Source organism: Piliocolobus tephrosceles, chromosome 5 (genome assembly GCF_002776525.5).
Source record: "Piliocolobus tephrosceles isolate RC106 chromosome 5, ASM277652v3, whole genome shotgun sequence".
NCBI classification, from domain to species: Eukaryota; Metazoa; Chordata; class Mammalia; order Primates; family Cercopithecidae; genus Piliocolobus; species Piliocolobus tephrosceles.
The window spans coordinates 62,975,875-62,989,765 of record NC_045438.1 but is presented as its reverse complement, the minus strand read 5'-3'; the positions used below and the strand labels follow the sequence as shown (position 1 = coordinate 62,989,765).

Genomic DNA, 13,891 nt, shown 5'->3' with positions numbered 1-13,891 from the left:
TTTCTGATAAAGAACACATTTTTAAATGCTGGATAAAATACTTAAAAAAATTTTTTTAAGTCTGCTTGAGTTGGTAGCGAAGTAAGGTGAAAATACAAGGCTGTAAATAATGAGAAGGCCAAATTCCATGGAGATAAGTGAGCCATAGAAACTCTTTACCTCTAAAATTGCCTTCTGATACCTTATGGCCCAGAACCTGGGCTTTAAGGAGATACTCCTGCTTGCATGGGACAGAGGAAATCTGAGCCTAGGCATTGTGAGTTATAAGTTTGGACACTGCAACATAAAGCTGAGATCCCCAAAGTGTGAATCATCCCCTGTGGATAATTTAAGGAAAATAGCCTGCTCTTTAGAATGACACTGCCTATCTCATCCTTGGTTTTGATTGGAATACACAAAAAGAATCTTTCCTGAGAATTCCTCATCACAATCGTATGCTCATGTGAGTCTGAAGTTGAAATTAGCCTTGCAAAAATAATCTGAATCTAAAGGTTTAGTTTAATGATGCTTTTGGTTTGGGGTGCCTCAGGATCCTAGCAGAAAAATAGAAGTTTTCTCTGAAGAAAGGTGCTTTAAACATTGACTTCGAAGAATTCCTACAGTTACAGATCTAAGAAATGTGAGTTTAAAATTAGAACTCTAAATGTATGAATAAGACCAGCCTGGGCAACATGGTGAGACCACCATCTCTAAAAAACACAAAACAGCAGCAACAATAACAAAAAATTTTATGATACTCTTCTTCAGTAACTTGCATTTTTCACCCAACAGTTTTCTAAGATTCATCCTTATTGAAATCTTTACCACACATTATTCATTGTCTTTGTTAGGACATTTTGTATAAATATACCACAGTTTATCTGTTTATCCATTTCGGCTGTTTCTAGTTTTTGCTATTACAGATAGTGCTGCTACAAATATTCTTAATAATGTCTTTCCTGGTGATGATATGTAAAAGTTTCTCTAAGATTTATTCACTAGATTGTAATATCTATCAGTATGCATATATGTATATGTAAAGAAATATATATTCAATTTTATTTCATAATACTAAATTGTTTGAAAATTGGTACCAGTTTATGTGCCAACACTTACTACTGTTCTCATAGTTCTACATCATTTCTAAAATTTTATATTATCAGTTTTACATTTTGCCTAACTGTTGGATATGAAATGCTAATTTGTGGTTTTAAGTTGCATTTCCGTGACTACTACTGAGGTTGAGCATCTTTTCCTGTATTTATAAACCACTTATGTTTCCTCTTTTTGAAGTGTCCCTTATGCTTATTTTTTCTATTGGGTTTTGTGTTTCTTTCTGATTTATAGTTCTTCAGATACTTTGAGTACTAGTCCTTGGTAAATTAATTAAATTAATATCTACACAGTAGCCAAGTTAGATCATCTGAGAATTATCTTTGAATTGTTCTTCTCCTTTATCCCTTAAAGAAAATCATTGCTAACATGAATCAACATTTACTATGTATCAGACATCTTTCTGAGTACCTTACTTATGTTGTCTCATTTAATCCTTAAAGCAGTCTTATATGTTAAGGCAGGAGGGACCGCTTTTGTGGAAGACAATTTTTCCACAGATGCGGCAGGGGTAGGGGGATGGTTTGGGGATGAAACAGTTTCACCCCAGATCATTCCAGATCATCAGACATTAGTTTGATTCTCATTAGGAGTGTGCAGCCTAGATCCCTGATATGCACAGTTCACAATAGGGTTCGCGCTCCTATGAGAATCTAATGCTGCCCTGATCTGACAGGAAGCGGAGCTTGGGTGGTAATGCTTGCTCACCTTCACTCACCTCCAGCTGGGCAGCCTGGTTCCTAACAGGCCAAGAATGGATACTAGTCTGCAGGCCAGAGGTTGGGAACCCCTGGGTTAAGATACCATTTTAATCTTTATTTTGCAAACGAGGAATTTGAGGCACAGAGAAATGAAACATTTGATCAAGGTCACACAGCAGTGCTTCAGTTTGAACCAAAGAAGTCTGCTCTGAAACTTTTATTTTATTTTATTTTATTTTATTTTATTTTATTTATTTATTTTTTTTGAGAGAGAGAGTCTTTCACTCTGTCGCCCAGGCTGGAGTGCAGTGGTGCAATCTCAGCTCACTGCAGCCTCTACCTCCCAGGTTCAAGTGATTCTCCTGCCTCAGCTTCTTGAGATGGTTCATTCTGGGTGAATGGTCAGAGATACTATAGAAGACTTTTGAAATAAAGGAATGTCATCTCCCTAGTAGTCCTGTGGAATAAGTGTTTTCCTCTATAAAAAGTAAAAATACTTTGCAGTAAAGTGTGTGTGTCTAGAGCATTCTTTTTAGGGGGATAGTTTTTTTATGCAATGGGATCTTAGTGGCGGCCAATTAGGGTATCTTTATTTTATGGACCATAAAGACAGGGAGTAATTTCCCTGGTTGTTCACAAGCTGTCAAGAGTGGTTTCAGGTGAACCAACCCAAATGCCCATCAATGATAGACTAGATAAAGAAAATGTGGTACATATATACCATGGAATACTATGCAGCCATAAAAAGGAATAAGCTCATGTCCTTTGCAGAGACATGGATGAAACTGGAAGCCATCATCCTTGGCAGCCTAACATAAGAACAGAAAACCAAACACTGCATGTTCTCACTCGTAAGTGGGAGTTGAACATTGAGAACACCTGGATACAGAGAGAGGAACAACACACACCAGGGCCTGTGGGTGGTAAGGGAAGGGAACTTAGAGGGTGAGTCAGTAGGTGCAGCAAACTACTATGGCACATGTATACCTATGTAACAAACCTGCACATTCTGCACATGTATTCCGTTTTTTTGTTTGTTTGTGTTTAGACTAAATAAAAAGTAAATAAAAATTTTAACCAAAAAAAAAGAATGGTTCCAGGTACAACCTGAGTTTCCCAGACTTGATACAAATGAGGTTCACATTTTATAGCCTTTTGCCCTTACTTTCAGACACCAATAAAATGTTCCATAAGAATTCCTGAGGTCTTTTCAGTTACCAACAGCTAGCTAAGTCTGGTATCAGAAATACCAGAATTCTAGAGATTGGGATTTAAGTACTTCTCTGTATTTTCAGAAATTTTTCCCTAGAAATATTTCTCATACACGCCCATGAATGTGTCCCTTCCATCTGTGCTCTCTCTCTGTTTCTCTCTTGCTCTCTTGCTTTCTCACTCTTGTTCACTGTCTCTCTCGCTCTCTCTCTCTTTTGCTGAATACTACTAACCGATGCACCAGAAAGGGGCCAAATCTGCTAACAATCTGACTCCCCCTCCATTGTCGTATAACATCTTACACAAAGCAGGGAAGCTAATGCCTTGATATTTCATAGAGATATTGATGAAACATTTCTCAGTTTTTATTTAAACTCTCTTTCTTTTTAGAACCCACATTTGGGTCCATGGCACTAGGTCAGAGATAAATTAGAATGACCACCACCATAGTCTACTCAGAATCACTCCTCCTCTCCTTAGCCATGTAAGGCCTTTTGTAGTTATTTCACCTTCTTTCAGAGTGAATTTGTCTCCCAGGATGGTTCAGTGCTTTATATAAATAAGCTTCTAGTAGGCTTATGCACTTATTTACAACGCAGGACCAGATTATAAGGGTTAAGCTGAGATCCCATTACAATGAGAATCTCTGAACTCTGTGTCACAACATCACTTGTCCTCTCGTTTCTTTACTGTTTTCTTTTTCTTCATCTTGTTTTTATCCTATCAGTGGGTTATTCTGCTTGTGCCCACTTTAATATGTGTCTACACATTTAATTTAAATAAACTGTAGTTTAATTTTTAACTTGCTGGCAACCTTCTAACTAGTCATTATTTCATATACATTAAAAACCTCAAATTTGGACCAGTTTTTTAATTGGTACAAAATCCAGTTTGTGAAATAATATTGTACTTAGGTGAGAGGAAGCAGAGTTCTCCCAAGAACTTCAGTGTGTAGTGACGAATAGCAAAATTTCATTCTTTCTATCATTGGAGAAACCCACCTGGAGCTGAAAACTGAGTCAGATATCTTGAGTAGCTCCAGTGTTCTTGGGATAGCTTTAACCACTTACCTCTCTCTGAAGACGTACAACCATCTTCAGGACTTACGTACTTTAGGGCCTTACCTCCCCTTTATAGTGAGCCAGCTGTGACTAATGTTGATCTCTTGTTTTTTGAGGGAACAACTTAGACAGATGCGGTATCCCATGGGGAGCAGACAGCGTCTGAGATAGCTGGTACTAATAACAATAGCAAAATATGGTTGCCTTGCAAGAACAAAAACATCAAGTATCTTAGCAAACTTTAGGCTTTACAGCCTCTAATTTTCTAGGAGATAGCCAATCATGGCAATGGCTAAAGTAGAATATTCTAGGAAGTGAAGTGTGCCTTCTGCTCTTCCAGAAAATATAATCCTGAGAAGTGCCTGCCTTTCTTGCCTTGTGAATTGAGGCGGTGGTGAGATCATGGAAAATGTACAACTCTCAAAAATCAAAATAAGCTAATGTTATAGTGTAATTCTTGGATTTACATTTTGAAGCAAGCTTTCTTAAAATTCTGCCAGTGAGTTATTTTTTTGTGAGCAGTTATCACCTTATGTGATTATGAATTAATTTAATTAACATTGACTAGAATCTATTAAAAAATAGAATACATTTCTAAAATATTTAAATTGCAGAAAGGATAATAAAATGATTTGGAAATTTTAGACCAAAAATTACCTGCTAAAATGGTTAAAAGGGCTCTCTTACCAAAACAAAAACAACAACAAAATAAAAACCAGACTAACAAAACTAAGTAGTCTCGATTCTTCAGATTTGGGAACTTTCTAATCTAGATGACTAAAATGCTAATACACTAAGCAGAGATGTGTCTTATTCAAAGGTTAGATTCCAATATTTTATATATCCAAAATCACCCTTGAAAATCCTTTAGGAAGCCATACATTAGAATTCAATAATCAGTATTAGAGAATCAGTATATATTATTGGCTTGTTTTTAAAAGCTCTGTTGTCTTTTAGAATATGTACTTTCTCTTTAAATCCTAGAGTCACACTGCTTGTAGAGCAATGCTCAGACTATGATAGATATATGGGATTTGTGAGTAACTGAGAAACCAGTAAATTCACGGCACTCATGTCATGCTTACTCCAGGGTATATGATTATTGAAAGTCAGGCAGAATTGTCGATACTACTTACACAAGAAATAGTAATTTTTCTTTCTTTTATTGCCAGGCTTATTAGAGTTGAATTTATAATTAAGTTCATAAAGATACAACTCCACAGTATATGATTATGTTGTTATGTTAAAGTTTCACCTGAATTTTTATATGATGCGTTCACCCTTAAAATAAGAAAGAATGATACTATATTATATCATTCCTTTATTCTCTACAGATAATGGATTCTGAGTTAATGCATAGTATAGTGGGAAGTTATCATAAACCTCCAGAAAGAGTATTTGTTCCCTCATTCACCCAGAATGAACCATCTCAGAATTGCCATCCTGCGAACTTAGAGGTTACCTCTCCTAAGATACTTCATAGCCCAAATAGCCAAGGTAATGCTGATATAGAATTTGAAGAATGGTAAAAAGCTTGCTATAAAAAACCTTTTGTATTTATGTGGAATACAATATGATTGTATATTTAATCTTAACAAAACTCCTAATTTTGATTCTGTTGCTAAAAGTTTCTATGAACTTAGACAAATTACTTGACATTTTTTATTTTGGCTTCTACAGCCATAAAATGAAGATTAATATAACCAGCTGGACACATGTCACAGGGTTATCATAAAAACATCATTTGAAAACAGGAAAATACTCTTTGAAGAATAAAAGGTCAGATTTGGAATCCTTCTAAACCAGATGATTAGAATGTTAGTGAATTAAATGGAATTACATCTTATTCAAGAATTAGATTCAGAAATTGCATACATCCAAAATTATTCTTGAAAATATTTTAGGAAGCCAGTATATCAGAGTAAATACAAAATACTAGTATTTTAATGTTTAAAATAGAAATGTAGGAGGATCTTAAAGTTGAATTAGGAAAACATTTTATTACTCCAGGCATATTTTAAGCTGTGCAGATTGCTTTCTAAGATTCTGTTATCACCTACTTTTAAAATATTCTATAATAATGGTTGCTGTTAATAAATAAACTAGTTTTGTGGAATAAACTATAGGAAATAATAATGCAAATCAATGTGCCAGCTACAGATACCATGTAAAGAGGAATAAATATAATTTATTTATCTCATTTATAAAAATCAAATGGTAATCTCTAGCAAGCATCTTTCTAATTTGATATAAAGTATATGACAGTTAAAACTCTGAACTTATCTGAATCATGAAGATATTAATATAGTTGAATACAAGTCACAGTGGTATAGTGTACTATTATCTTTCAGGTCTGACATCAGGTAAACCATTAGGTTATAATTATCCTGTTTCTTAATACTGCATCATGGACAAAGAAACAATAAATATGTGTGATTTGACTAAAATGGAATACATCAAGAACTGAGGAAAAAACCTTTAACTTTAAACCTAAATTGCCACGTTAATTAGTAGAAATTATATTTTAATGTTCCTTATCCATATGCAGACTCTTATGCTCCCTAGACTACATTGTCTTCTTTAAGTCCTTTCATTTGAAAATATTTATTTTATTAAATTAAAATCATGGTTATTACCTTTCTCAGTCTTAGAAATAACTAAATACAATCATAGATATATTGTTTACAAGATATATTAGAGAAAATGTGCCCCTCTTTAAAGTGTTATTCATTATTTTTTATTTTTGGAAGAATATGCATTACTTGTACATTTTTCTGGCTCACTAACAAAAATATGCTGCTTATTTTTCTCATGTTACTTTGATTGTAAGTGTTCAGAAACTTTCACTGAAAAATATCAACAAAATTTTTTTTTCAACAGCTCTTATTTTAGCCTTAAAAACTCTTCAGGAAAAAATTCATCGTTTAGAACTGGAGAGAACACAGGCTGAAGATAACCTGAACATTCTTTCCAGAGAAGCAGCGCAGTATAAGAAGGCCTTAGAGAATGAAACAAATGAGAGAAATCTGGCACACCAGGAGCTGATAAAGCAGAAAAAAGGTAAGAAATGCAGTAGTTCTCAGAAACCAGGAGTTACCAGAGTTTACAGTTCAAAAATAATAAACCTAGTCTAAGCCAATGTACTCAGATATCTTTGTTCTTATATATATTCAAACTTTATGACTTTGTTCTCAGACCTTTTGATATTTGTGAGAAAAAGATACAGTTTTGAACTTACCTCTATCATATCTAACTTAGCATAATTCATAAATTCTAGAAATTAAAGGAAAAATTAAGATTTTAGACAAGTTGTGTTTAAAAATTAGAATATTTTCAGAATAACCAACAAAATCCAATTTAACCCGTAATTGAATATTTATTTTTTATTTATTTGTATTTGCAGTTAACACTAAACTTTAGAATTTGAAATACAGAACAACACTAGCAATTAAACAATATAAAAACCAATAAAAATGAATACAAAAGAATTTTATTTAACTTGAGAGGAAAGCAAAGTTAATTAGAAGACATAGGCAAATGGGGGAGCTTCTGTGGAAATTAGGAAAAATTTTAGAAATTTAGAACATAAGTCTTTTACATAATTTCACTTCAAAACTTAAGACTTTCTTTTTCATTTTTACACTACACTCATCCTTATAAACAAGGCTCAAGTTTTTGTTCAACTTAGAAGTAGAATGAAGAAATGGGGAGAAAAATATTTCTGAGGTAATTGGACAAAAGTAGAAGAAAGGGGTAAGGAAAGTAAAGAGTTAAAGGATTAGAACTAGGTTGCTTTCTGCTGTGGAATTAGCTGTTCTGCCAGCAGTCAAGAACAGGGGAAAATGAGAGTGGTAGATGCATATACTTGCGTTTCCTGAAAGAGAAGAAATATATTGATAGGTAAGAAGCTATCAGCCTCTGTTTTTCCAGATGATGTTATTTTCATTAACAACCAGGATATTTATCACCCCACAAGTTACTGACATCCTCCTCTTTCAGAAGTGTGCCCTCTGGATTTTTAGGAGGAGACAATATTAAACCAGTTCTATGTAATTAATGAGCTATTTACAAATGTATTTTCATAACTCTGGGAGAGTCAATACTCAGAGATAAAAGAGACCCTGAACTTTTAGCTCTTGATTGAATTCACATAATACATTTCTTGTGATAACCAAATCTCTGATCTATGTGATAATCAAGTAATTGACTGGTTATTATTTTGTCTTTTTCGTAGATATAAGTATACAGTTAAGCTCAGCCCAGTCCCGTTGTACTCTTCTAGAGAAGCAACTAGAATATACAAAGAGAATGGTTCTCAATGTAGAGCGAGAAAAGAACATGATCCTAGAACAACAGGTGAGCATATTTTCTATAAGGAATGATAATATAATTTTGTATCTTTTTGAAGAATATTTTAATGTCATGGGAAAATTCAAGGGCAAAAGAGGCATAATGTTAGAATGAGGTCTAACTTATGTGTCATTGGAGTTTCGAAAGGAATAGGAAAATAGAGGAAAAGCAGTATTTGAAGAGATAATGGCTAAGAATGTTACAACATGTATTAAAAAGTAAAATTACTAACCTGGCCAACATGGTGAAACCCCATCTCTACTAAAAATACAAAAATTAGCCAGGCTTGGTGGCAGGCACCTGTAATCCTAGCTACTCAGGAGGCTGAGGCAGGAGAATCGCTTGAACCCAGGAGGCGGAGGTTGCAGTGAGCTGAGATCGTGCCATTGCAGTTCAGCCTGGACAACAGAGCAAGACTCTGTCTCAAAAAAAAAAAAAAAAAGTAAAATCTTAAAAGCATCCAGAAAAAAAAATATTACATTCAAAGAGACGACAATTAAAGTGATAGCTGACTTCTCAACTGAAAGTACTGAACCCAGAAGACAAGGGACTGATAGAGTTAAGGTGTTAAAAGAAAATAAATACTGGTCTAGAATTCTATGCTTGGGGGAAGTATCCTTCAGAAATAAAGACATTTTAAGACTAAAAAGACTGAGATAGTTTGTTACTAGTAGGTCCACTCTAAAGAGAACACTAAAGGACATCAGACAGAAGGAAAATGACCTTTGGTGGAAGGTCAGAGATGCATGAAGGAATGAAGAGTAATGAAGATGGTAAATATGTGGATAAATCTAAATGAATATTATATAAGGCAACAATAATTAAGATTTATATGGTTTAAATATAAAGAATTAAAATTCATCAGAACAATGGCTTATATATTAGGAAGAAGTAAAGTAGTTTAAAGTGTTCTAATATCCTTGCATTTTCTTGGCAGAAGGGTAAAAGTACCAATCAATACTGGATTTTGATGGGTCAAATACATAACAGATTTTTAAGGAACCAGGGAATTTAATTCTAACATTTATATGGAAACGCCAAGGTCCAAGAACAGCCAAACTATTCTGAAGAAGAATAAGATGAGGGTCTTTCTCTAGTTGATATTGAAACAAATGATGATCCTTTTTAATAGCTGCTCTGTGAACTGAAATACGTATTCTTAACTAACCACAGTCTGCCATAAATCTGTATTAAAATATTTCACATATAATGTAGGATCCTCTTTCAGTATGCGTCCTCTGATTCCCCTTTGTGCTATAGTTTTCATACATTTTATTTCTGCATTATGTCATACAACCCACAATACATTATTATTTTTGCTTCAAATGGTCAATTATCCTTTCAGGAAAATTAGGAAACAAGAATATGTATTTTTTGCCATTTTCTGTGCTTTTTATTTTTGTGTAGATTTTGTTTTCCATTTGATATCATTTTCCTTCCATCTGAAGGAAAATATCAGAAATGCTAAGAATTGACAATTCTTATCATTTATTTATCTGGAAAAGTCTATTTCTTTGTCATTTGTGAAAGATATTTTGGCTGGATATGGAATTCTAGGTGGCATCTTTTCTTCTTTCAGCACATTGAAGATTATATTTCTGTTGCCTTCTGGATCTCATAGTTACTAATCAGAGTTCTCTTTATTCCTCTATGCAGAATGTGTTATCATTTCTCAGACTGCTGTTAAGATTTTCCCATTTATCACTGGTTTTCAACAATATGTTGCTAAGTGGTTTTTTAATGCTTGAACCTTTTGAGATTCTTGAATCTGTCAGTATTTTTCATTAAATTAGAACATTTTCAACCATTATCCTTCAAATAATTATTCTGTCCCACCTCTCTCTCTTCTTCTCTGGGACTTCACCTAAATGTTATTAAACCACAGGTTACCAAGACTCTGTTTATTGGTATTGTTTTTGATTTTGTTTTAATTAATAGACTTTATCTTTTTTATTTTTATTTTTTGGAGTCAGAGTTTCAGTGTTGTCTCACAGGCTGGAGTGCAGTGGCGCAATCTTGGCTCACTGCAACCTCCGCCTCCCTGGTTCAAATGATTCTCCTGCCTCAGCCTCCCAAGTAGCTGGGATTACAGGCACCCGCCACCACACCCAGCTGACTTTTGGTATTTTTAGTAGAGACAGGGTTTCACCATGTTGGGCAGGCTGGTCTCAAACTCCTGACCTGAGGTGATCCACCCACCTCGGCCTCCCAAAGTGCTGGGATTACAGGCATGAGCCACTGTGCCCGGCCTAGACTTTATCTTTTACAGCCATTTTAGATTTATAGAAAATTGAGTAGATAGTATAGAAAGAGTTCTTGCTCCCTCACAGTTGCCCCTATTACTAATACCTTACATTAGTATGGTTATAAATGCCATTACAAAATAGCATATAGATGTGCATGTGTGTGTGTGTATGTATATATATATATAACTTTCCTTTTCTCCATGTTATTTTTATGTTTTATTCCTCTGATAGCTGCTTTTCTTTGTTAGAGAGAGGGTAAGTTAATGAGGATGTTTGGTCACCTTGTAAATAGCACTATTTAATACAGGTTTTGTTAATAATGGTTTTCTTAGGCCAGAATTGGTAGGTCATACCTGTAATCCCAGCACTTTGGGAGGCCAAGGAGGGTGGTTGACTTGAGGTCAGGAGTTCAAGACCAACCTAAGCAACATGATGAAACCACATCTCTACTAAAAATACAAAACCTGGTGTAGGGCGTGGTGGCAGGGGCCTGTAATCCCAGCTACTTGGGAGGCTGAGGAGGGAGAATCGCTTGAACCCAGGAGACAGAGGTTGCAGTGAGCCAAGATCGTGCTGCTGTACTCTGGCCTGGGCAACAGCAAGACTCTCTCAAAAAAAGAAAAGTTTTCCGTAGTAGAATTAATTTATATTCTATATAAAGATGCATAAACAAGTTTGTTTCACTGATGCTAATATAATACATCTAATCTGCACTTTTTTTTTTTTTTTTTTTTTTTTTTTTTGAGACAAGGTCTCACTCTGTTGCCCAGACTGGAGTACAGTGGCACAGTCACTGCTTACCATAACCTTGACTTCCCAGGCTCAAGCAATCTTCTCATCTCAGCAGCCCAAGCAGCTGAGACTACAGGTGTGCATGCACCACCATGTCCGGCTGATTTTTAAGTTTTTTGTAGAGGAGGAGTCCCACTATGTTGCCTAGGCTGGTCTCAAACTCCAGGGTTCAAGCAATCCTCCCACTTCAGCCTCCCAAAGTGCTTGAATTACAAATATGAGCCACCACGCCTGGCCTTTTTTCATGTTATATTTGCTCCTTAAAAGTGTTTGATTTTCAGAAAAAAAAAAATTTAAATTTAAATTTAAAAAATTATGACTTTAAGATTGAAAACAATAAATAACAAAACATGTTTGATATTCTTGTTTTTTGCTTGTAAGCACCTAAAGTATGTGCATTTATGTACATGTTTCTTATGATATTTACATTGTGTTTTGAATTCTCAGAAATTGTATTATTCTTGTTCCATTGGCATTACTTGCCAAATTCAGGGTTGTTATTTTATTTGTATCCTTTCTAGGCCCAGCTTCAGAGGGAAAAAGAACAAGATCAGATGAAGCTGTATGCAAAACTTGAAAAGCTTGATGTCTTAGAAAAAGAGTGTTTTAGACTTACAACAACTCAGAAAACTGCTGAGGTAAATTTTCTTTGAAGTGATGACAACAGGAATAAATCTTTAGTGTTAAGCATAATTGATATTTTATGTGAATGTAGAGTAACTCTCAGATTTATAAAACTTCATTTACAGCTTTTTATAATCCAGATATGAATTCTCACCTATAGCATGAAAAGTTAATGTGTTCTGTCACAGTATGAATGAGCTAGCTGTCTTTTGATGTGAAATTGTAATTTTGACTTCTAATACGGCAGGATATTTTTATTTGTCAGATACTTTACCTAAAGAGTATTAAAAAATTGTCTTTCACCACTTGTAGTCAACTTAAGCCTATACCAGTTCCCCTCTTCATCCTTTTTCCCTCCAAATCCTTTCCATTTTATAGGGTTTTCTCAGAGTTGTACTTCCTCTAGGAAGTCCTCCTTGAACTCTCCAACACTCAGGAAGTTCTCACTTTGAAATAGTACTGTCCTCCTATTCTGAACCACACCACAGATAAAAGATATAATACTTACGTATATAAAGTTACATATATATAGTCCTTGTCAAGTTATTTCCTTGCTTTGTTGTTTTATTGTTCCGTGAATATTACTCTTTTTTTCTTTTCATACAATACAGGTTGGGTGTCCCTAATCCAAAAATCCAAAATCTGATGTACTCCAAAGTCCAAAACTTTCTGAACAGTAATATAATGTTAAGAGGAAATGTTCACTGGAGCATATAGGATTTTGAATTTTTGGATTAGGGATACCGAACTAGTAATGAAAATATTCCAAAATCCAAAGTATCTCTGGTTCCAAACACTTAAGATAAAGGATCCTCAATCTGTATAAGCTCTTAAGTAACAAGGACCACATTGTATATTTCTATTATGTATTTTCACTCTTCTCCCCAAATTACACTCTTATCATATATATGCAAATAGTAGAAACTTATTTTTTTTATGTTTTGAATGAAACATTGAGACCCAAGACTATAATGGTTTGACCTTCTACACCATTAGTACCCTTAAAAGTTTCATCATAATGATTTTGTTGCTGGAAGTTAATAAAGCCTATGTGTGTGTATATTCTTTGCTTTCCCTTTGTCTTCTCCTTGTGTGTAATAGAAGGTAAAGGAACAAAGAAAGAAGTGGGAAGAAAGCCAAGAAAAATCTTAACATCTTGTGCCATTCCTTTTTCTTATTTTCTGCCTTAATTTGCCAAACTCTTAAGAATCAGGACCCCCTAGCACTCTATTTGGAAAAGAAACAAAGGATATTTGGCTCTAGTTTTTATATAACAATCTTAGTTTTTACTCTTTTGCAGGACAAGATTAAACATTTAGAAGAAAAACTGAAGGAAGAAGAACATCAGCGTAAGCTGTTTCAAGACAAAGCTTCTGAGGTAAATATGGCACTATATAATCTATCACAGTAAACCATATATGTTTTATTATATTTTTATTTTCATTAACTGAAACCTATGTTCTAGATTCTAATTTCTGCTTCCTAAATTGTCTTTTCATTATAATAATGAAATTCTCAGTCAGCCAGTATGATACGTGGATGTATTACCAAGAGGTCTTTTAATCTTTTGAAATTCTGACAAATACACATATTCTCAGTTGAAGCAACTCCTAGGAGAGATTGTTTTCAGTTTGATCTCTATATGTATATTAAATAATTTATTCTTTTATAAACAGAAAAGTATTGTAATTACCAATAGACTTAGTGACCTTCACACGTACAAAAACAGTATCTTGAATTTTCTTTTCTTCTTTTCTTCTTCAAAAAGCATTTTTATATTTATAAGCTTAGACCTGATAGCTCATTACAATGT

General features: G+C 34.2%; 1 protein-coding gene across 7 annotated transcripts in view; it reads left to right on the top strand.

Annotated features, from left to right (window-relative positions):
- CEP57L1 (centrosomal protein 57 like 1) overlaps positions 1–13,891 on the top strand; it is a 62,455-nt gene that overhangs the window by 40,270 nt on the left and 8,294 nt on the right. For all 7 annotated transcript variants that reach the window (XM_023205980.2, XM_023205978.2, XM_023205979.3 and 4 more), the window contains 5 exons: positions 5,401–5,563; positions 6,947–7,126; positions 8,301–8,422; positions 11,976–12,092; positions 13,379–13,456. In XM_023205980.2, coding sequence (XP_023061748.1) covers positions 5,404–5,563; positions 6,947–7,126; positions 8,301–8,422; positions 11,976–12,092; positions 13,379–13,456 — 657 coding nt within the window. In that variant the 5' untranslated portion in view covers positions 5,401–5,403. The remainder of the gene's footprint in view (positions 1–5,400; positions 5,564–6,946; positions 7,127–8,300; positions 8,423–11,975; positions 12,093–13,378; positions 13,457–13,891) is intronic.